Source organism: Rhineura floridana, chromosome 3 (assembly GCF_030035675.1).
Source record: "Rhineura floridana isolate rRhiFlo1 chromosome 3, rRhiFlo1.hap2, whole genome shotgun sequence".
In the NCBI taxonomy this organism is placed as follows: Eukaryota; Metazoa; Chordata; class Lepidosauria; order Squamata; family Rhineuridae; genus Rhineura; species Rhineura floridana.
Window position 1 is genome coordinate 158638142 of NC_084482.1, and position 22833 is coordinate 158660974.

Sequence of the window (22833 nt, forward strand, 5' to 3'; positions counted from 1 at the left end):
GAGAGTTCAACAGTTGTAAAAAAATCTTTCCAACTACTCCTCAGCACCTGTAATCTTTAATGATGCAAAATATTTGTACAGTGCTGTTTAATCATCTGGCAGTAAGCCGCCTTCACAGCAGTACAAAAGCCTACTATTCAGAAAGACCTTTGCTTGGACCACAGAATCACTCAAACAAAGTAAAAAAAAAAAAGTTGGCAGTTACCTGTTTCAGCACTTATACTAGCCAAAGCTAGAGAGCTGACTTGGCAATACCAAATTAGAAAGCCACATATATTTCAACACATATTTAATTTTATCCCAATTTGTTAACCTAAAATTCCAAGTTCAGCCCTCAAGCATATGAAATGTTTACCGCAGACACTAAACATTGTCCAAGGGATATGTGCATTAGTAGTTTCTGCTGGGGATCGAAAACTAAAGAGAGATTTTAGTGTGATGGATCATAGGACAGGAGGTTCTTGCCCCCAATTCTGTATAAAATGGTTTATAATTGTCCCCACTTTGGGAATGCACTCTTTGCATTCTACCTTCCTCCTGTATAGTATCCAAAACATGCATTTAAGAAGTTCAAATACGCATCAACTCAAATTACAATGCATATACACTTCGCCAAAAAAGACATTTAGTGAAAAGCGTCCTTGAGAATCTGCGACTGGTAGAATGGCTTTGGAAAGCTATGGATTCTTTTGTCCTCAGCAGATTTTTTTTAATGCTCAAGATAGTGGTTCTCAACCTTTTTTGCTCCATTCCCCCCTTTCTCCATTGTTCAGAATATAATTTCCCCCTTCCCAAGATAGTCTCTCATAGCGTGTTGACGTTTCGCGAGTGACAGTGGTGTTTCTCGTGAGAGAAAAATTTCTTAGTTTATATTATAACAGAATTTCTTGGAGCACGTTCTGGTCTTTAAATAATAATTTAATTTTGCAAATGAAAATAATGCTGCATGTTCAAGAATCGATTTTAATCTGTGACATTCAATTGAATGTCGCAGATTAAATTAAAAACAAACTACAATTTTACAGATTGTACATAATCTACAGGACATCACACTTTGCTGAATAGTGGTCCCAATTCCCCCCCGACCCCTTAAATCCCCCCCCGGGGGGGAATTCCCCCCTTGTTGAGAACCCATGCACTAGATGTTTTGATTTGTATCAGGAGTTAATGTGATGAACAATGACTAACAAATGGGAAAACTGTCTTCTGGGTGCTTGCTATGAAACATATCTGTATGATTTACACTTTGGAACTTCTGAGTTTCTTTAAAGCAGATTAATTACAATAAAGTTATTAAAAAACTTGATTTTTTTGTAACTTATATGTTAGTTGAAGAGCCTTGTATTCCACAGACAAATCATGCCACTGTAGTCCACGCATTCAGTGTTTGGTCCTGTACACCAAATAGTGGGTTGAAGCCCATTACTGGGTTGCAGCCTGCCCAAAGGTGGATTGCAACAGTGGCACTAACACCATACAAACATATGGTAAAAAAATTAAGAATGTATCCACGAATGCATATGTGATATCAAGATATATCCTAGGTAAGGAAAAGGTTGAAGACTACTTTCTATACTTCAGTAAATGTATTTCCTGGAACTTTTCTCAGTGAAAGATTTCAAAGAGGTATATATCTTAGCCTATTGTAGGAAAAAACACAGTAACATCTTAAAGATTAGCATACTTAGATAAAAGCTTTCATTGCAATAAATCTGATAGACTTCCAGGTGCCTCAAGACTCTGGTATTCTTCCCGGAATAGTTAGAAACCAATCTGGTTAATAAACAACTCGCATCTTTGCTCGTAGAGTGGCTAGCAGCCTTTTACCAACTCTCAAGAGGAGGCAACTATGATAAGTTATGTTACTCAGTCACAAAAACGCTAATGCTACTTAGAGTTGGATCCATTTGTCTGAGAAAATGCTTGGATTGGTTCTAAGATCTCTGATATCATGAGGTATGCTTTCTGGCCCCTTGTTTTTTAAATTGTAAATGTTGGTGAGATCCATGATTTAGGAAAAACTTTGATCTGTGTGAACATGTTGGAAGTGTAACTCCAATCAAATATCCTCCACTTAGCTCTTTTTAAAAATGAATATTTTTATTTGGGGGCAATGTTTAGTAAGCACATATTATCTTTGTTTCCTGGAAAAGTAATATTGGTAAATATTGCAATAATATTTTTGTTAAAATATTCTGGTTTTCCTGGAGACTTGAGAATTAGGTCTCCTTTTCTACAATCTCACATTTACCAGTGGTTTGACACACAACCATCTTCCTATTAGAGGGGAAAAGAAGATGCACAAGGGCCATGCATATGCTTCTGCCTGTGTATATATGTCACAGGTGCTTCTGCTCTTTTCTTACTAGCTTGCATATAAAAGTAACTGTGGTATGCTGGCAGTGGTGAATTCTCAAAAGTAAGGTCTGCCTCCTAGGCAGACTAATTTAGTTCTCTGTGTCTTACCTGTTGCAAGTAAACTGGTAGTAGCACTGACTTACCACTTAAATCAGATAGCTTCTTTTGACAGCAAGAAAAATATAGCATTTTCTCCTTTACTCTTTGGCAGTAGGAGAACTAGTAGGAGGCTGGATGGAGATAGGTGTCCATGAGTGCTGCCTTAAGCGCCATATATTCTCTCAAGGATCTAGCAATGGTTGAGCCTCAGGGGATAGAACATCCTCTAATGTGATTTACCCAGCTATCTGGCAATATAACACCTGCAGATAGCTCTGAAAAAACCAAGACTTTCCCCTCTACTGTGTAGTCCTATGAAGGGCCAATATGTGGGAATGGTATTTGGCCTGGACATCAGACTCAAAGGGGGGCTGAAATTTAGATACTCTTGTTCATTTTGGCCATTTTGATAAATTTTGCAACTTGTTTTTATGTGCATCAGACCAAAATGCTATGTGCATTCTCAGTTTACAGCTGCAAATTTAAGCAAATAAGAGATGTGACTTGGTAAAAGACATAATTTTCATTTGTTAAATGATATAGTTTGTCATATTAAAGAGTTAAAATTTTCATAAATGTTAATAAAAACATATTGGTTCTGATGGCACAAGATTAGACAGTGATGAATGTGTCCTATAAAGTCATTTGATTGTAGAAACAAAGCAGTATTAGTGGCTGGTGCTGGATTACATGTGTGTTGAAAGTTAAGAGAATTGTAACATTTTACTGTCTATAGTTTTATGTCAAGGTGGCTAAGGAATTATGTATGTGTGAGAACTCCACATTATTATCTTCATGGTAACTAAAAAGGATGACTGGTTGGTTAGTATTTGAATAACTCTGGATAACTATCACTGTTCAGTTTTGGGGCAAAAACATTTGAATGGCCGTGCCATGCTTAGTACCAATTGCGACATTGCACAAAAACTAGATTTTTCCTTAGTTAGTGCATTTGCACAGCGAAGGCTGGAAAAGCATTTGTTAAATAAAAATATTCAGATTATGACTTTTTATACATTATTTTGTTTTCGTGTGTCATTTTTTTATTTTTGTTATTGCTAGGGGCCTCAAAAGCAGGAAGTGGATCAGGCCTCTCTGGACCTCTGAGAGGGCTTGGCCCTATGGTGACTGGTGATGGGGGGGCCCCACCCACAAATGCGTTGGAAGCATTTGAGATGCAGGTTTGTTTATCTGATACTGCAGTAAAATATATTTACCCTCTATAGAGAGATTCTTCTGTTATGTCCAGTTCTGAATATTGCACATAAATTTAGCCTTCAAATATATCCCCTTGAAATGAACATGCCTTATTATAGCATAAATCAGGGATAGTCAATATGGTGTCCTCCAGCCATTGTTGGATTACAGCTCCTATCATCCCCAGTCTTTGGCCATGCTAGCTGGGTAATTGTAGTCCAGCACATTTGGAAGGCACCTTGTTGACTACCCTGGCATTGATGTTTGAAATAAATACCGTTTTTTGCTGATTTTCTTATTCTCTCTCTCTCTCTCTCTCTCTCTCTCTCTCTCTCTCTCTCTCTCTCTCCTGCATATTATACAAGTTTTGACATTTAATACTCCTTTTCTGTCTCCTTCTGCTGAATATTTGTTCCTTGCAACAATATATAAAGAAGCACTCATGCATATCACTCCACCCCACATCATGCTGCTTTTCTGAAGCAGTTTTCTTCCATTCATAATGCTTTTTCCCAGAGTTATGTAACAAGCTGCCTTTTGAAGGGCCATGCATTCCACAAATAGTTATACTCTTATGTATGCACACAAGTACTTTGTATGAAAACTGGCATACAGAAAAATCATTTCATTTGGAGCAACATTCTCTAATAGTTTGGAAATAAAACTACAATAACTGAACTATTAAGGATTATAACTAAGGCTGTTTTACAAAAAGTATTTTAGGGACCTGACGATTGCATCATTGGTCATAGGTACACATGCTAAACTTTTCCCCTTCCCACCATCCAGCTATGCTATCTGTTTAAACAGGTTTTATAAGAGGAGGACTAGTTTATTAGGGGTGGGGGCTGTGCTGAAAAACATGCAAGACCCATTTCACCCAGAATTCATCTTCAGACAGGAAAAAAAATACTTATGCATGGGCAGTGATAAAGCTATCATATTTCAGGTCTCTCTTAGAAATTATCGGTATCCAACCTAAACTGAAACTGTTTAGACAGATAAACTGTTGTATTTTGTTGCTCAAGCATGACTGGTATCACTACTTCATTCATACATACATATAGTTCATCTTTAACGTGCAATAGTTAAAAATATGTCTTCTGTTGTTGGACTACCATAATCCATTCTATTTCTACTGAAGCATCATAATCATGCCTGCTGATATGAACTCAGGTGGCTGAGAGCCTGTTGGTTTGGAGGTGAAATGGGGCTACCCAAAAATAAAGGAGTGCTCCCTAGGCTCGCAGTAATTAATACAAGAGAGACCTAAAAAACAAAAAAAATCCTGACAATAGCCTGTGACGTTTTAGGAGGTCCAGAATACCGATGGCACTTGAAACTAGAGAGCTGGTTTTATTTAACGACTTGCAAAAAAAGGGGGGAGGAGAAGAAAATTTTCATAAAACAATGAGAGGTTGCTGGTTACTTTATTTAACCTTAAGCTAAGGGTTTTCTAGGGTATGTTTTTTCTCCTTATTCTTGTTTCTTTTTAACTTTGAAAAAAAAGCCTGTGTCACTCACAACACAGGCTTTATTCAGAGCTTTTTGCCATTGCATCACTCCCAAGGCATACTAGGAAGTGCAGCCAGAGGGAAGCATCACAAGACTTTCTGCACAGCTTCCCTTCGGCTGCACTTCTCATACTGTCTTGGGAGCAATGATTCTTCAGGCCACCTGTACGATTAATTGAGGTAAGCTGCAGCCTGCCTCCCAAAATTTCACTGAGATTTCTTCCCCCGCTCAAACAGCAGGAAAGTGACACCTGTTTTCACTGGGGAGATTTTGGGGAAATCTGCAGGAGGCAATTTAGGCTCCACTTTAACTACTAATAGTGAACTCAAGTGGTTGAGTGCTTATCTGAAAGCAAAAAGGGGCCACCCCAAATAAGGTAGAGGTTCCCATATAGTTGATGGTATGCAGAAGTACACAAGTTTATAAATTAACTGGCGAAGGGGGGACCCAGAACAATCCAATGCAGACTTTGTATGCTCAGTGGTCTTTAGGACCCACAGAATGAAGAGCGTTGCTTGGAAATGAATCACTTGTGGGAGTAATCGCCCTGATTTCTTTCAGCTTTATTATATCCTAGAGGAAGGCAAGGCTACAGAGGAGGGATATATTATGTTTTGTTAATGGTCCACTTATTCTCACATAATTTGAATTTATGTGGAACAAATTGCTTTCTTTTGCAATAAACAGGCGTTGGTAGAGTTGGTAAGGACATGACTTGGGTGCAGCTACACTGAGTGTGAGAGTACCAGCAATAGTTGCTCCTATGAAGGTGATCTGGCCATCATAATAAATGCCTTGGTCATCACCAAACTCTGCTACTTTAATGCACTCTGTGTGACTGCCTTTTGAAGACTGTTTGGAAAGTTCAGTTAGTTTGAATGTTACGCATTTGTGAAATAACTTGAACAGAGCACATCACACTAGTGTAAAAACTACACAAGCTCTCAGTTCTGTTTGTTTTGTTTCTGAGCACAATTCACAGTCCCAGTTTTGAAATTTAAAGCTCTAAATGGCTTGGGCCCAAGTTACCCAAGACACTGTTATTCACCGTTGGGTCCCCAGATGTTACTGGACTATAACTCCCATCAACCCCAGCCAGCTTAGCTAATGGTCAAGGATAATGGAAATCCTAATTCAACAACATACGGGAACCCAAGGTTGAAGACCAGTGACCTAAGAGAATGTTATTTTCCTCATGCCTCCTTGCGCAGAACACTGAGATCTTAAAAAAAACACCCTACTTAAAATCCCTTATTTATAGGAAACCATATTGATGCGTGGGGAAAAGATCTTTCATGTACAGAAATGTGATCAGTTTTCATACTGCCAATATGCTCTCATTTACTACTGAAATATTTTATTCTTTGTCATAGATAAATGGGGTTATAAGCACATATATAATCATGTCTATGAATTTGCTGCATGAAAATGTTATGTTCCAGTGTATCAGTTTCTACAAGTATTTTTCTCTTCATGGATAGAAATAGAACAATGGACTCTGCTCTTGCCAAGCCTAGGGAAGCTCTGCATATGACATTAACAGGCATCATGTAGACTTACTGTCCTGTACATGGGATAGAAACCCCAGCTTCACCACATTCAGTGAAGAGTCTATTCTTCCACCTCTAAATTATTATGCCAGTGCAGCAGAATGCAGTGTTTTATTTAGCTGGCTTTACTTTTTTTCTTTTATAAATGGGTATGAATGATCCTGTACTTGAGTAATGATTAACCAATCCGATCACATAAATTTGACGGCACTGTAAAAGCCCGTGCTACATATTTTTTCAATAGATAAATATCCCTTGGGAGAAATCTATAGAAATGTTTACACTGTTTTTGCTCTGAATCTATCAACTTAGAGTACTTAAATTATCCTGCTAGCCTTGTTTCAGCAAATATGTTACACTGTATCTTCCCCATTTTTCTCAATGTATTGGTTCCAAGCAGACTTGGAAATGAGCCTTCCCTTGGTAACTGCAGTTATATGAGGAGCCAGCAAGCCTTGGGTTCATGTACAGTAGGGCCCCGCTTTACGGCGTTCCGCTGATGCGGTGGCTTTCAATTAAGGGAAATTCCCCGTTTTAAAGCCAATTTTGCGCTTTTGCGGCATTTTCGTGCAACACAACCCATTATAGTCAGTGGGTTCCACTTTACGGCGATTTCCGCTTTACGGCGGGGGCCTGGTCCCTAATCCGCCGTATAAGCGGGGCCCTACTGTACTCCCTGCTCCATCTCAGCTAACAGGAGAGTTGAAGCTTTGTTTTAATTTTTGATTAAATGCAGCTTGTTGTTTCATCCAAACCTGACAAGCTGGTTAATCTTAATTATTGTAATGTGATTATGGGTTATGGAACTGGTTGTTTCAACAAAGCATAGTTAAGATTGACCAGTTTGTCAGGTTTGGATGAAACAAGAAGCTACAGTTAAAAAGGGAAGCAAAAGCTTCCCTCTTTGAAGCGTTTCTGGAGTGGGCCAGAGGAGCACATATAAGCCTTAGGTTCGTTGTGACTCATTCCCATCATGAGAAACCATGGTTTACTGTGATGTCTGAACTGTCCCGCCATGTAATAGGGACAGTCATGTTATCTCTTGGACAGTACTCTTGGACCACTGCATATTGGACAAGAAGTCCAGTTAGGACTTGAATAAATCTCTTTTAAGTTGGCTGTTGCCTGCCATGAGTTGTGTAAAATGACCATATTGAACTCCTTCTCCGCTTTTTGAAATAAGTCTTGACCAGGTTAAAGATATTAGGAGCTTGACCACACTGATACAAAGTTGGATCTCGACCACCCATGGGCATGCTGGAGGAAGTGGGAGGCGGGAGAGAATGTTTCCTGTATCCTCAAAACCTGTTCTAGGGGGATGGGAGACACTCCAGAACAGTGGTAGATATGGTACTGCAGGAGGAAGACATAATAATTGGACATCACCTCCCCACCTCAAGAAGGGATAGATTCAGCCCATACTGTTTTATGGCAGCAGTCTCCAAAATGGAAGATGGGTTTTCCTAAACAGCATGGACAAATGTTGTGAGAGATCTGAGTATCTCCCCAAGTTATCTTGTTTTGTTTTTACTTAATATATATATATATATATATATATATATATATATATATATATATATATATATATATATATATATATATATATATATATATATATATTCTGCCCTCCATCAAGGATATTGGGGCATCTAACAATAAATTCCATAAAAACATAACTCAAAATAATAAAACCACAATCCATTTATTTCACCGCTGAACATTATGAAGTCCTGCATGAAGAGCTATATCTTAAGCTGGCATCTAAAAGATAGTAACTTAGGCACCAGTTGAAATTTTTTTGAGGGGGGGGATAGAGTTCTACAGCCAGGATGACACCTCAGAGAAGTCTCAATTGCGTATCATCCCCTAATGCAAGCTTTTATGAAGGAACACTGAGCAAGCCGTGCACAGCTGATCTCTGATCTTGGCTCTTGAGCCAAGAAGCAGGGTCCTACTGCATTTAAGGGAATGTTGCAGACCAGCCTTTTCCAACTTGTGCTGGCTGAGTCTCAGGCCTGTACAGCAAGGGGGGACAAATGGCACTGCCCCCTCCAGAGCTATGCTTTGCCCTTCCTAGGATATTTTGGGAAATTGACTTTTTTTTTAATTTGTGATATGACAGACATTGACAACCTCCATTTAAAAAATGATAGCTTGTTTTAAGAACAGAAACATAAGACTCTCTGAAAAATTCAGTGAATAGGACAGGTCAAGCGCACAACAAAAGCCTCATCTGGAAGAGTCCCCCAAAGTCTGCTCATTCAAGACTTTCCTTGACTGAGGGTGGATTTTTCATGACTGAGGGTGATCCTGAAAAAACAGCAGCCTGTATAGTAGCATATCCCTTGAAGAATTAAATACTAGAATTTTGTATTAATAGAGTTAGGCTCCACCCCTTGAACTTTCCTTTGCTCTGCTTTTCATTTTCAGTAGTGCTGTCTATCCAACCAGCAATAAAGAAGCATGTTTGCTTGCAGTAAGAAGTAAGAGTTTGTTTATTCTGCAGTTATTATAATAAGTAGAATACGATTGGGTGCTTATTGGTAAAGCGTGAAATAAAGAGATAAAGTGATCTCGAAAAAAATGGCTATTCTTTACTCTTTTAAAGCACTCACTATACTCACAATCAGTGGCTATTCCTTTTCTTGAATACTTGATTGCAAAGGATGAAAACAGCCCTAGAGGAATAGAAATATTGCTGTTATGTTATGTTAATTTATACCCCGCCTTTCGCCCAAACGGCCCTCAAGGCAGCTTACAGAAAAAGTAAACACAAATATAAAAATACATCAACAAGGCAATACATCAATAAAGCAATACATCAATAAAGCAATACATTGTACAAAAAATGAAATTAAATACCAAATAACATTAAGAAAAAATATCTAGGAAAGGCATTCCATCTCGCCTGAACTTACAGCTATTTCACGGGGCGGTACACCAGTCCAAAACGGCGACGGCCTGCATCTCAGGCCAGGAGTAGTGCAGCTTAATGCTGGGGGTCTCTGTCTGCATGCCCTGGCCCAGGACACTGCCGCTGCCTCTGCTGGTAAAATGAAAACACGGTGGCGGCAACCAGCAGGCCAGCCAACTGGTCTGGCCCACAGGCCTTCTGATGCTGCAGCGGTAGCTCCCAGGTCTCGTAGTCTTGCAGCTCTTCCGGGGTGGTGGGTGCCACCGTAAGTTCCTCTCGAGCTGGCCGAACGACTCCCCGGCGGCATCTGCAGATGGAGCGAATAGACATGGTAGATGTAGACCTTGGTCAGCCAGTTTTCATCAGCTCGTTGTCATTGTTGGACAGCATGGGATCGAAGAAGCTACAGGCCACGGCGTGGATGATGGTGTAAACGGGGCCAAGATGGTGCACGGGTGCACGTGCTGGGGCAGCTTGCTCTTGCCACCGCGGTTGTAGTAGCGTAAATCATTGTATAACTCTTTAAGCTATATTTCTGCATTCAAAATATCTCTAGCACTTGTACCACCAGCAGTCTCGTCCTCTGCATTCTACTGTTCAACTGAGACCCAAAGATCCAGCCTACCATTGCAAGGAGCAGGGCTAAAGAAAATCATGAATTCCTGCGAGCTCATGCATTAGTTGGGAACAAGTCTCTTTGATGACCCCTGAAAGTTCTAGACAGACAAGCTGAAAAATATTCCCGCATAGTACTTCACTCTAATGCCATTCTTCATAAAGTTAGTCAGTCTACAGTTGACTTAGTTGTCTGATTCTTTCGTTTTCTTGTGTTTGTAGTTTGGCTAATAATTCATTCATACAGCTAAGTAGTTACCCAGCTCAAAACCACTTAGAAGACTTTTTTCCCTTGAGTCTCCTTGCACCCATGTTCTATACACCTGTGCTTAGCTACCTTGGCTCCAAGGCATTCTGTGGACTTGGGCTGGAAGGAGGAGCCCAAGGGTTGTGCAGCTAGCATAAAATACTCCCAGCACCTAGGAACAGAAAGGGTGCATAAGGAAAGTGAGTTGTAATGGGCATGCAGCTGTAACAGACTTTACAGTTGTGTGCTCTGTAGCTTTAAATTCAAATACCAGTGAGCTTGCATTTTTTAAACAAAGTGTACTCTGCTGAAGAAGAGGCGTATACCATGCATAAGCTAAGTGTAACTGTTCATTTGCATCAATGATGGAGCACACAGAGCTGCTTGTTTTGGCAATTGGTCTGTTTATACAGCAAGGGCTCTGAGCTCTTTCAGTCTTGCAGATGTAGGGAGCAGAGTAGTCATTCTGGGAGACAGTCCGAGCAGTACCTAGCACTGAGCAGGGCGTTGCAGATGGGCCATGCGTCAATGTTTATGTGGTGTTGCTGTACCTGTGTGTGCTGTGAAAAGCATTTCTGTGAACCTGTCAAGGTGAGATCATGCAATAAAGCATTGTTGCATCTGATTTAGCTGCTCTATTTACAACTCCAGCGGCTCATTAATAAGCAATATTCTTGGATGTGCCCCCCCCCCCTTTGCTGGCTTGGCTGTTCACAATCCGTTAGTTGTTTTTAACATCTGCAATTAAGAAGCTTGGAATTACAGAACCTCTTGTCTGAGTGAGTGTTAATCTTGATTAAAAATGTCACACTCTTGTAATGAGTAATATTAGTAAGTATTACTGTCAGAGAGCTGTCTTGGTCAGGCAAATCTTTTGATGCAAATGTTTGCTTTGCTTTTTCAGCTACACACTGTGCATTTCGTGGAAAGCATAAGCATACTGTTGAATCATCTTTAGTGTTGGATAAAGGAGCCTGTATGGGCACATGCCTTATCACTGATCCAATGACCTTCAGAAATAAAGCTAGTCGTCTTTTTATAAGCTACCTCTCCACGCATCATATCCCAACTTGGATTGAAACAAATATGGAAAATAACAGATTTTCAATCCATTGTATTTCAGTAAATGGAGTAAGTCTGAGATGCACATGCTTATTGAATTATTGATACTTCTGTTATTCTGCAAGTTTAGTTTACAGAGGGTAGTAGATAAAATGTTCGCCTTACTCTTTGGTAACTTCATATTAGAAGATGGTTGTTTGGCTTGTTTCTCGTCTTATAGTACAAGACACTCAGCAATTACAGACCCCAGTTGTATTAGGATCATATAAATAATGCAGTCTTATTTATACATAAATATGGTGTGCTCCAAGTAACCCAAGAAATGCTTTTGTCATTTTTATTAGTTTAAGGAATGGCCAATTCTGGTAATATCAGAGCATTTGTTTAGAATTAATACATAGTAGAAATTGCTACAGAAGATCCAAGTGGAAAGAGGCATCATTCTAAAGTTTCCGTTTATTTATATTTTGAGTGGGGAGTGTCTGCTGTTAAACTTCATGAACTAGAAAGAGGGGAGAATGCAACCCTTCACCTTGTGGATCTGCCAGGCACTGTTTTGCTCTCCATAATCCTGGGGAAGGGGTGGATCTGCCCTGTGCAGAGCCCAAACCTTTTATTGGGATCCCTTGCCACCACAGAAGGAGTGTCAAGAAGTTAGTCTGTGTGGCACATGTTTGTGGTCTGAAGTAAAGGCTTTGTGGCAGAAGTAGCGTTCCTTACTGCAGCACTGCACTTATATTGGAGATCATCTATAACCCACACACCAGTGCACACACACATATAATCCTCCTGCTTCTTCCATATTTAGTTATTGGGCGAAGGGTAGAGAATTAGGTGGCTGTCACTGTAGGCTCTCCTTTTGTATCTTGCACCTGTAACTTCACACATTCTCAATCAATGCTTAAAATATCTTTGAAATAGTTTTAAAGAGCTGTAGAAAATCTGATAAAAGGGTGAATATTAAGATTATGAAAACTGCAGTGTCTCCAGCTGGTATCTAATAGCCATCAAAGGGGGCACTTAGATGGGAAGGGAGTTCCCCAAGTGAGGAGTTATGGCCAAAAAAGGCCCTGTTCCTTGTTGTTCCACACCTCACCTCAGAAGTTCAGGACACTGAGCAGTGCTTCTGACAAAGATCTTAATAAGACAGGGTTGAGAATTCTGCATTTCCTCTTTCCTTTCTTCCCTGCCTAAACAGTTGCTATTGAATTATGTGCAGAAAATGCTGATGTCACAAGTCAAACTGGTGTAGTGTCTAATGGAAAAGCTGTTAATCACTGCAGGCCCTGTTTTTCTGTGGAAAATAGTTTGTAAAATTAGAGACCCAGAGAGGTTCCAAGTTTGCAAGCTTGCAAGTTGATAAAAGAAGATACTGCCAGTATGTACTTTGTATCATTCTCTGAAAACAGAAGCAGTACACTGATTTTATAAAGTTACATAGGTAGAGTCACTACTTCTAAATGTTAGCAAAAATTTAACCTGTGTTCAGAATACAAAGTACATTGATTTATTCTGATACACAGATAAGCCCTTTTCCATGGTTTCAGGGAATTCTTGAAATATTGAAACTGACAAACTTTCTCTTGGTATTCTTTTATGTTTAGGTTACTCCTTTTTTTTTCTTTTGCACTCTTTCTTGTTGGCCTCCTATCCTTATAGTTTGCCGGCTGTTTTTCCTGCATCATGAAGCTGTTAACTAGATCACTAGGCAGCCATGTAACAACTAGTTCTGCAAGCTTGATTGCCAATACACTTGGTACTATTGTTAACCTTCCCAAATCGGATTCCAATTCCTATGTGTCAGAATGGAAGAACTGGTTGTAACTTGTGTGCGTCTCTCTATACTGTAACAGTGTGTATTCGGCTACTGATTTCACTCATCAGTGATGATCTTTCAGTTACTACAAGTATTGTTTGCACTATTGTACCATCTTGATAGTTATCTCCACTTAGCACTTACACAAACTGAGGCGCCAGTTGCATTTAGAGCAACAGTACCAATGCTAACATGCATTCAATTGGAGAAATGTTGTATACACAAATACATGATTTATAAAATATGGGGAAAAGTGAACTACCAGCAAAGCACTGAACTAATACATAGCAGTTACTAATAATGATCTCACAATTAGGCAACATTGAAAACATGCTGTGTACAGATGTTAGACATCAATAATAGACATGCTGTATACAGAAATGTAAACACAAATCTTCATGTGAATGTAGATCTAAAGGTCAGTGCTTCTCTGTGTGTTTACTTTTCCCCATATTTTATAAATCGTATTTCTGCATACAGTAGGGGCCCGCTTATACGGCAGGTTAGGGACCAGGCCCCCGCCGTAAAGCGGAAATCGCCATAAAGCGGAACCCATTGACTATAATGGGTCGCGTTGCGTGAAAATGGCGCAAAAGCGCAAAATAGGCTTTAAAATGGGGAATTTCCCCTAATTGAAAGCTGCCACATCAGCGGAACGCCGGAAAACGGAACGCTGTAAAGCGGGGCCCTACTGTACACTTAGCACTTAACCATAAGCATGAGATTGGAAACTGCTTTCTGGAGCTTGTTTAACAAACATAAAGAAGTTTATTTCAAATGAACCAAGGAACACAAGAACTATATCATCAGTTAATTATCTCTATCTATCTATCTATCTATCTATCTATCTATCTATCTATCTATCTATCTATCTATCTATCTATCTATCTATCTATCTATCTATATACACACATATATACATATACATATATATAATACATAGATAGGTGCATATATATATCTATGTGTGTGTGTATGTGTGTATATAATACATAGATAGATGCATATATGTATCTATGTATATATTAAAATTAATCCAAATATATAATGAAAAAAATCAAATAATCTTAGAGTAATGATTAACTGAAGTACAATGCAAATGAATGAGCCCATATAAGGACAATAGATTTCCAGGTACGGAGTAACCTGACTCATTTCTGAAGTCATACATTCTGTGATTAAGTTTTAAAAAAAAAACAACCCTGAAAGCTGTAATGGCTTTCTGCAGCTTGTATCTAAATTGGCTTCTAATGGTTCTTCCAAAATGGGTCCAATGACTGGCTACCAGTTGAGCCCCAGCTTTGTATCCAATACTATTCCTACTCAGAGTAGATCCATTTAAATTAATGGATCTAAATTAGTCATATTCATTTTAATGGGTCTACTCTGTGTAGGGCTATCCTTGGATACAACCCCTTGTATTCAACTGATATTCAGCAATCTAAGTTTTTGAGCTCTCATATGTAATACATTGAATTGTATTTCACCAGTTATTTCCTCATGTTTATTTGAACTTGGTACATTTATATCTTTGCATCATAAAAACATTATTGTCAGCTCTGCACTGAGACAGCAGTGCCGGCGGGGGCTGGAAATTCCTGGGTAGTTATCAGGGCGGGAAAGTCCTTAGCTGGCAGTCTGGTCGTAAATCTGCCAGGCTAACGAGGATGAAGCATGATAAGGGCAAGGCCCGTCCTAAGTTTACATGCCAAGCCAGAAGTCCAGAAGCGAGGTCAGTAGGGGTCCGGGTTCAATTGCCAAGAGGTCAGTCCAAGATAAGATTCAGGGAAACTGGAAACACACGAAGCCACGCCTGACATTGTAGTCAGCAACATGCTGAAGCCAAGCTTTGACTTTTAAGGAGCAGGTTTGTCAGCAGGTGTGAGTCCTCAGCGTTTGGGCCTTAAGGGGACAGGCCTGCCCCTCTTCTGCCTGACCTTCTGTTGTCTACGTTCTGCAGGTGAGGGGGGAGTATCCTGTTCACTGTCTGCGTCTGGCTGAAGGGCTTCAGCTGTGTCTGGGGTGCTCTGCAGCTGAGGGGGAGAAGGAGCTGGGTTCTCAGGAGTTTCCTCCGTTTCTCCTTCTGGGTCTGCTGCTTCTGGGTCTGCTGCTGTTACTTCCGAGTCATCCTCGTCTGATGAGTTCTCTGATGGGGCCATGACACTTATTTGTACTTGGGACGTTTTATTCCCAGTGGGTTCACTACTTCCATTCCTTGGCTTCTTTCATAAAACAAGATATTTCACATTGTGAAGAATCAAGACCTTAGGGCATGAATCTTTGCTATTTGTGGGGGTGTCAGTTGGGATATATTAAATATGCAGAAGGCTTGTGTCGTGTGTGAGAGAGAGAGAGACTCTTGCACGCACGCACACATACAGTTTGGTAAACTTTGTTATGCTGTTGATACTGATTTAGTCACTGTTCATTAATATTGATTTAGTCACTGTTCATTTGTAAAGATCATAACACATGTGAGCTGGCCTAGAGTCATTCTCATAACAGGAAGTTATCTAACTTTAAATGTGAGGTAGTGTGTACTCATTATCTACTGAAGTGGGGAGGGTGTTGTATCAATTGAAAAGATGTTTGCACTTTTTTTTACCAGTTTCAGCCAATAGAAATGCACACTTGACTACAACTCTGATGAATGTACTTTTAGGTAGCTTAAAATTTTCACTAGAAGTTAATTTACCTGTGGACCTTCCACCTATCATTCTCTAATCTGTATTTGCATTTCTCAAGATAAACCCAGGTTCCTTGTTAATGACCAGTACTTAAATCTGTAAAAGGAGACCCATAGGAATAATTTGATATTGTTGTGAATATTAAACCAGCATGTGGTTGACTTAAAACATGGGCTTTTCAGTATTGAGCTGCCCAGTTTTCATTTTGTTAAGAGACTGGCAGAAGTGGTGCTAATAATGTTTAAGCAGCAGATATAGCAGTTCAGAAGCATGACTGTAATAATCATACAAGCAACACAGCCCATGTGCACTGTGCTTTGACTGTCGGTTCCCAGTGGGTTATGACCTTCAGGTTAGACAGTATGATTAGTCATGATGAGTCACTGTTTCTCCAATTAAACGTCTCTAACTGCATCATTACACACGTGGGTACTGACTGCCTTGATTTTTCTGGCTCCTGTGTAGAATTTTGAACTACATGTTTCAACTATAATATGAATCCTCTTGCAACTATGTCCGCTTCTTAAAATGCTTGTTGATTTCACCAGTGAGCTGGTAAGAGAAATGCTCAAAGAAGACATCAAACGATGTTTGTGTTTCACAGATTGTGGGCTGGTGACTATCAGTGAGCCTCAGCTCACTTTCAGTGACCCTCAGTGTCACAGCCTGCCCAGTGCCTCCTTGCCCACCTGTCCTGCTATGACTATGCCAGCAGTTACCCACAAAATGGGGATAGTGCTGGCAACTGACCCACCACAACCCTTTTGATCAACTTCTCTTTTGCTACCTGGTAGTTGTCACAAACTGATAGGTCCAGGGTGGGCATTTTCAGGAGTGGTGAAATTACCACCTCTTTCAAGATGGCTGAGGCCACTCCCGTCCACAAGGATGCATTGACCACACCTTGGATCCACCCAGCTGTACTTCTTTGACATACTTTAATACTGTTTTTTTAAAAAAAAAAAATTATGTACTGTTACAACTTGCAGAGGTAGGCTCTGAATTGACAGAAAATAAATGTGGAAGTCCTAGAAGCTTGCTTAGGGCTGATAACATCACATTTGGAAAGGCTTCCTTATACAGGTACAATGTTTTAGTAAGCTCGTGAAATGAGAGTTCAGTTCTCTTGGTCAGCTACTTCTCGTAACTAACTACCCTCGTCTCCTTTGCCATGCCAGGAAAGCAATCAAGAAAAGTTTCACTTTAAAAATAAAATTAATATCTATAAACATCATTTTTCATAAGGAAATACTTGACAGCATGTCACATAGGAAGTATACATCTCTCTGAACTACAGGTACTAGAATTATTAGACACGATGGTGTGCAAGCACACCATCTCTGTTCTACAGAAAGACCCTGGGCCTGCCAGCTAACACTGCTTCTGATGGCTCTACCAGCAAATGTCACATGCCCTATTTTGGTAATACATGAGTTCGCATGAGAAAAGTTAAATAAGGGGAATTATTTATAATGATTTGCACAGTTGGGTAGAGGTCTAAAACTGTTGCAACTAAGGCTCTAGCGGCATACTTTCAAACCCATTTTGAAATGGAACCAGCTTGAAAGGATTGAAAGGCTTTCTTTTTCAACTAACTGGGGAAGAAATGCCCCCCTCAGACATGCACACATACACACACAATATTCCAGCTCCCCTTAGTGAGGTCTCATTAGGCTTCCTGGGCCTTGGAGAACCAGCTCACTCTTCTTTCTGCTTCTTCTGAGGTCCTGCCCTGGACTCAGCTGGGCTGCTGCACAATCTAGGCCCCAAAGACTAGGCACACCCAGCAGATGCATGAATAGCACCTACAGAGGCTGAGCATGACAAGGGAGGGGGATATCAGTGTTGTCATTAAGATTTTTTTCCCCACCAGACCCACACATCAAATCCACCAAAATCTGACCAGAACCCCATAAACACCGTGTTTGATAACATTTTTGTGTTATTGTGAAACACTGTTATGAGGAATTGCTTAACAAGGTGGATAATAGAATTTAAAAGTACTAGCAACCATTGGTGTGTTGTATTTAAGTTTGGAACTGCAGATATAGATATGTGTGTGTCTTTATCTCAGAGAAGTATGGAGGTTTTGCATTCCTCAGGTTTTTTTAGGTTTAAAAATGCTGTGGGGAGTTGACTAATCTGAGAACAGGATGCTGGACTAGATGGGCCTTATCTTGATCCAGCAGGCTCTCTCTGTGATGATTAGACGATGTACTGTTTATACAAAGGATACCCATTGTGAAATCACAATTTTTCACCCTGGGCTCCTACTGGGAGAAAGCATGGGATATAAATAAAATATATAAATCACTTTATTTAATACAAACAGTGGTTCCTCATTGCTTAAGCCATTTATTTCTGAGGCTTATAGTTCCTAATCATCATGTCTCCTTTGGTGATGCTTAGGCTGCATCACACTTTGATTGGGTAGAATATGGGCTGCACATTTTTCTTCTCACTAAGCCTATTGGCAAGAACCTCCTTGTCTTTATACCTTTTAAAAAACAAGCACACCAGAGGATCTGGACACTTGACTTAAAAATCCTCCTCTTTGTCACTGGCTCATTGTATTGTGTTGGGTAAATTACTCTGGTATCCTTTCAATCAAAGGAGTAGCCAACTAGCCTTGGCTTACAGCAGAAATGAAATAATAGTCAAGTAGCACTTCAGAGACTATACATAGGAAGAGAAATGCAAATAATGAAAAATACAAGAAAAAAACTGAAAATAGAATTTTTTTAAAAGGCTAGATTTTGGCTAGACAGTTTCATGAAATACATAATAGCAGAGGGAAAAAATGAAATTGAATTATTTGTAAGAACTGCCAGATTTGACCATAAGATGTTTGACATCCACTATATTTCCCACCAGCAACTAGACAGGAAAATTCGCCAACAGACATGTGCCTAAAAACACTAGATTTTAGGGGGGAAATCATTAAATTGGCAACAGTGGGGGGACTGCTCTGCAGTGCATCACACTACTCTCCTTTCCTGCCTTGCCTCCCTCCAACTGCAAACCCTTGGGTTTGCCAACTCCCTCCGCCATCCATCAAGATTTGTGTTCACTTCATTCACACCTTTAACTGTTATATTTTCTCTGTTTAGTATCTACCTCCTTTTATCCACAAGACAAAGATACTGTAGATTCTTGAGGAGAACTTTATTGATCACATCCACTCACATTCTTGGTCTAATTCCTCCTGTCTCTTTTTCCTCTCCTCCCAGCTCCTCCCCTCAACTACTGGGCCCTGCTCAAGACAAACTTCTTAAACTCAAATTTATTAACAGAATACAACACTGTGTTTTTATTCACTTGGTAACTTTGCCCTGCCTCTCTCTTTGGATGCCTAAACTATTTCTAAAAGCTCAGCTGAAGTTTTAAGTTACTGTGATGCTAGAAATTCAGGGACTGAAGGAAAATTTCATTGGGGGGACAGAATTATCATTTGGGGAGACAGTGCCCCCATCTGCCCCCCCATCGCTATAACCCTGACTCCCAGACTGTGAACCTGTTCCTTCAGTGGGAGTGCAGCCCCTCCAAGAACAGGTCATACACCTAATTCCCAAACTCCTTATTCCTAGTAGTGAGTCTTTCTCTGATGAGTAAAGAAAGAAAAAAGTGTGTGGGGATGGAGAGATAGGAAGTGTGTTACTGGTCACCAGTTGTGTTTGTAGGCATTATCTAATACGTTCTTATGACAATCTTAGCACCAAAATAGCAGAAGTGATTATAGTAAGGGAAGGAATGTTGACTTTGGCTACATACCAACATCTTCAGTTCAAGTGCTGGTACAACTGGTTTTTCAAACGACGAAAATCTTATCCTGTGCGAAAGACTGTTCTAATAACAATTTATAGGGTTACAATAATAATCAGTGGTGCAGCTAGATAATTTTAGATCCTAGATGTAATGGCTTTAGGGGGCTCCCTTTAGATTACCATTTTTATTACTTCAACACGCAATTGTTATTTCTCTTTGCACCACCACCATTCTGTGTTACAGCTTTTTCTAAATCCCTGATACGTTAGAACAAAAAACAAACCAGTTTAGAGACCCATTTTTTTTAAAAAAAATACTTGAGTATGTGCAGGTTCACATTTTAAATTCAAATTATAGCACTATCACGACTACAAGAATAAACTGAGAATAAACTGAGATACAAGAATAAATTAAGGTCTTTGGGAGATATCTGTTAGTGTTCCCCCATGGTTTAGTGGCAAATCTGACTGAGATTTGGCAGGCCCCACCCTCGAGGAACCTCAGACACTTGACAAAGATTTTCCTGTTTCAGCAGGCATTTTAAGGCAGTTTCTCGTATTTATGATGAATTTTAATTGTTCTTACTTTTTGTATGTTTTTCTTTTTTATCATTTATATACACAGCTTAGAAATTCTGAATATTAGGAATTATATATAAATGGAAATGGAAATGGACTGCCTTCAAGTCGATTCTGACTTACGGCGTCCCTGTGAATAGGGTTTTCATAGTAAGCAGTATTCAGAGGTGGTTTACCATTGCCTTCCTCTTATATATAAATACATGAAAATAAATAAAGTGGAGTTTGTTTCTGCTTCCCTAATGCTGAAATGATTTACTTTGCAATAAGCACCATTTTGTTGTAGAAAAGTTTATGTTTAACTGTCAAATGTTTTTAAATGTAAGAAGAGAGGATGCTGCCCCAGATGCTGACTCTGAGTCTTTTTACAGCTGCTCCATCATCTGCCATTCATTGGGGGGTCATTTGGAGGCTGGGCTTTGGGGCTCTGAACTTCAGCCCCAAGGTCAGCCCTAGCTCTCGTACTTAACAGTATTTAACATTTACGTGGTTTATAATCAAAGAGCGTACATTACCCAAGCAATTCTTATAGTAGCTGTGTAAGATAAGTCTGTATTATTATCTCTGTCAGGTGTGAGGAACGTTTAGTCCTCTAGATGCTGCTGAACCATAGCTCACATCATCCTTGTCCATTGGCCATGCTTGCTAGGGCTGATGGGAGTTGTAGTTCAGAAACATCTGGGTAGCCAAAGGTTCTCCACTCCTGCTCTTTGTTGAAGAAGAGAAGATATGCTGTTGAGAGAATATTGGCTTGCCTAAGATTACCTAGGGAGTTTGTGGCTGAGATTTGAACTGGATGGTGGAGCTTCCTGATTCACAGCTCACAGTTAGCTGAGATTGACACTGCCCTCTTCCATCTGCTGATGACCCTCTCCATTGCCAGCACTTGAAGAAGACATATGCCAACTTCCTCATCTGACTGCAGCCAGAAATTGCCGTTTCCCGCTCACCCATACAGGCGAGACTCCAAATGCAGGAACAGCATTTCTTTTGGACTTTGGAGCCTGAATTACGCTCTTCATGTGCAATAGTCCCTTTGTAGAAGGCTGAATGGTCTTCAGAGCCCAGTCCTGAGTATATTGCCACCAGCAACACTCAGCAATAAAGTCAGGCAGATTCCCAGAATAAGCACTTGGGCAGTGTGTTTAAATAGAGATGCTTTCAGTGCAGTCTCTTCCCAAGTCTGGTTTGCATCACAGATATGAGTGGAGTCTGTTACCATACCCACTGTTGTTTTTGGCCAAACCCACCATTGGCATGTAACCCTCGTAGGGTTGTTCAACAGGAAATGTAGCCCTCTGACTGAAAATGGCTAGCTATTCCTGCACTACACTATCTACTCATGGAGGTGTCTTGATGTTCCAATAAGAACCCCATGAGTTCGTAACATAATCCTACTGTTTGAAAGGAGATCAAGGTATGTACCATATCTTGCATTATGCATCTTGCAATATATGCAGTCATTTCTGTCCTCATTTACTTGCAGTTGTTGCAAGTCATGTTGGTACTACATGTTTGGGGGATTTGCTTTAATTGATGCCAAAGTTAGAAGAAGGGAATTTCCAAATGTTACCTTTCTGATTATGAGGGATACCAGGAGCTAATTAAAGTGGTTAGCGGTGGAGTATGTAACTAATCTTTCCATTCTCCAAGGAAGTCTGTATGTCTGATTTTGTAATTGTGTAAAGAAAATGGACTCTTCTGTTATGACCAGTAGGAAAACAAGGCTTTGTTCTGTAACTAGATAGTTTTTTTCCACGGGCAAGCTTTTGAATGATATGCCTTTTTATAGGAGCAATAAATCTTGTTGATATAAACACTGGGTTTAGGTGTTTCCTTTTGTTCTTTCACTAAATAATAGTGTCTAAAAGAAGGTATGGGACAGAGTAGCTGTGTACTAGTAGGATCCAAATGGATAGTCTCTGGATCCATTCAAAGTTTCCTGTTTGATATGTTAAGATTATAAATCCAGTCCTAAAATAGAAACAATGTAGGGAACACATTGAAATTAACTTAATTCCATGGCTTTGGCTGGGGAAAAAAACTAGAAAGATTGACCTTTCTTTCTCTTTCTAGCTTCTAAAATAGTTTCACTGTAACATTTGAAGGACAACTGCCATGAAATCTCTAAAGGGGTCCTGATTATTTGGATTACTCTTTTAAGTGACTGTGACTTCCTGGTGTCCTCCAGATGGTGGACTAATTCCCATCATCCCTGACCATTGGCCATGCTGTCTGGGGATGGATGTTGTAATCCAGCAACATCTGGAGGGCACCAGGTTATGGAAGGCTGCCTAGCATAGTTAGGGATGTGCATACAGGTGAGTTGAAATCACTTAACTTATGGGTAGTGATTAAACCTGTATACCCCAGTATCCCTATGCCATTAACGATTTTCTTTCAAAAAGGCAGGAAGCCTTGTCTTCTAGT

At 39.9% G+C, this 22833-nt stretch overlaps 1 protein-coding gene across 6 annotated transcripts in view; it reads left to right on the plus strand.

The window, feature by feature from the left end:
• TMCC1 (transmembrane and coiled-coil domain family 1) overlaps nt 1-22833 on the plus strand; it is a 196425-nt gene that overhangs the window by 138685 nt on the left and 34907 nt on the right. Inside the window, exon 2 of one of the 6 annotated variants that reach the window (XM_061618482.1) lies at nt 3520-3638. The exons of the other annotated variants lie outside the window; for them this stretch is intronic. Within the exon in view, the coding sequence (XP_061474466.1) occupies nt 3579-3638 (60 nt within the window). The 5' untranslated portion in view covers nt 3520-3578. The remainder of the gene's footprint in view (nt 1-3519; nt 3639-22833) is intronic. 6 annotated transcript variants of the gene reach the window in all.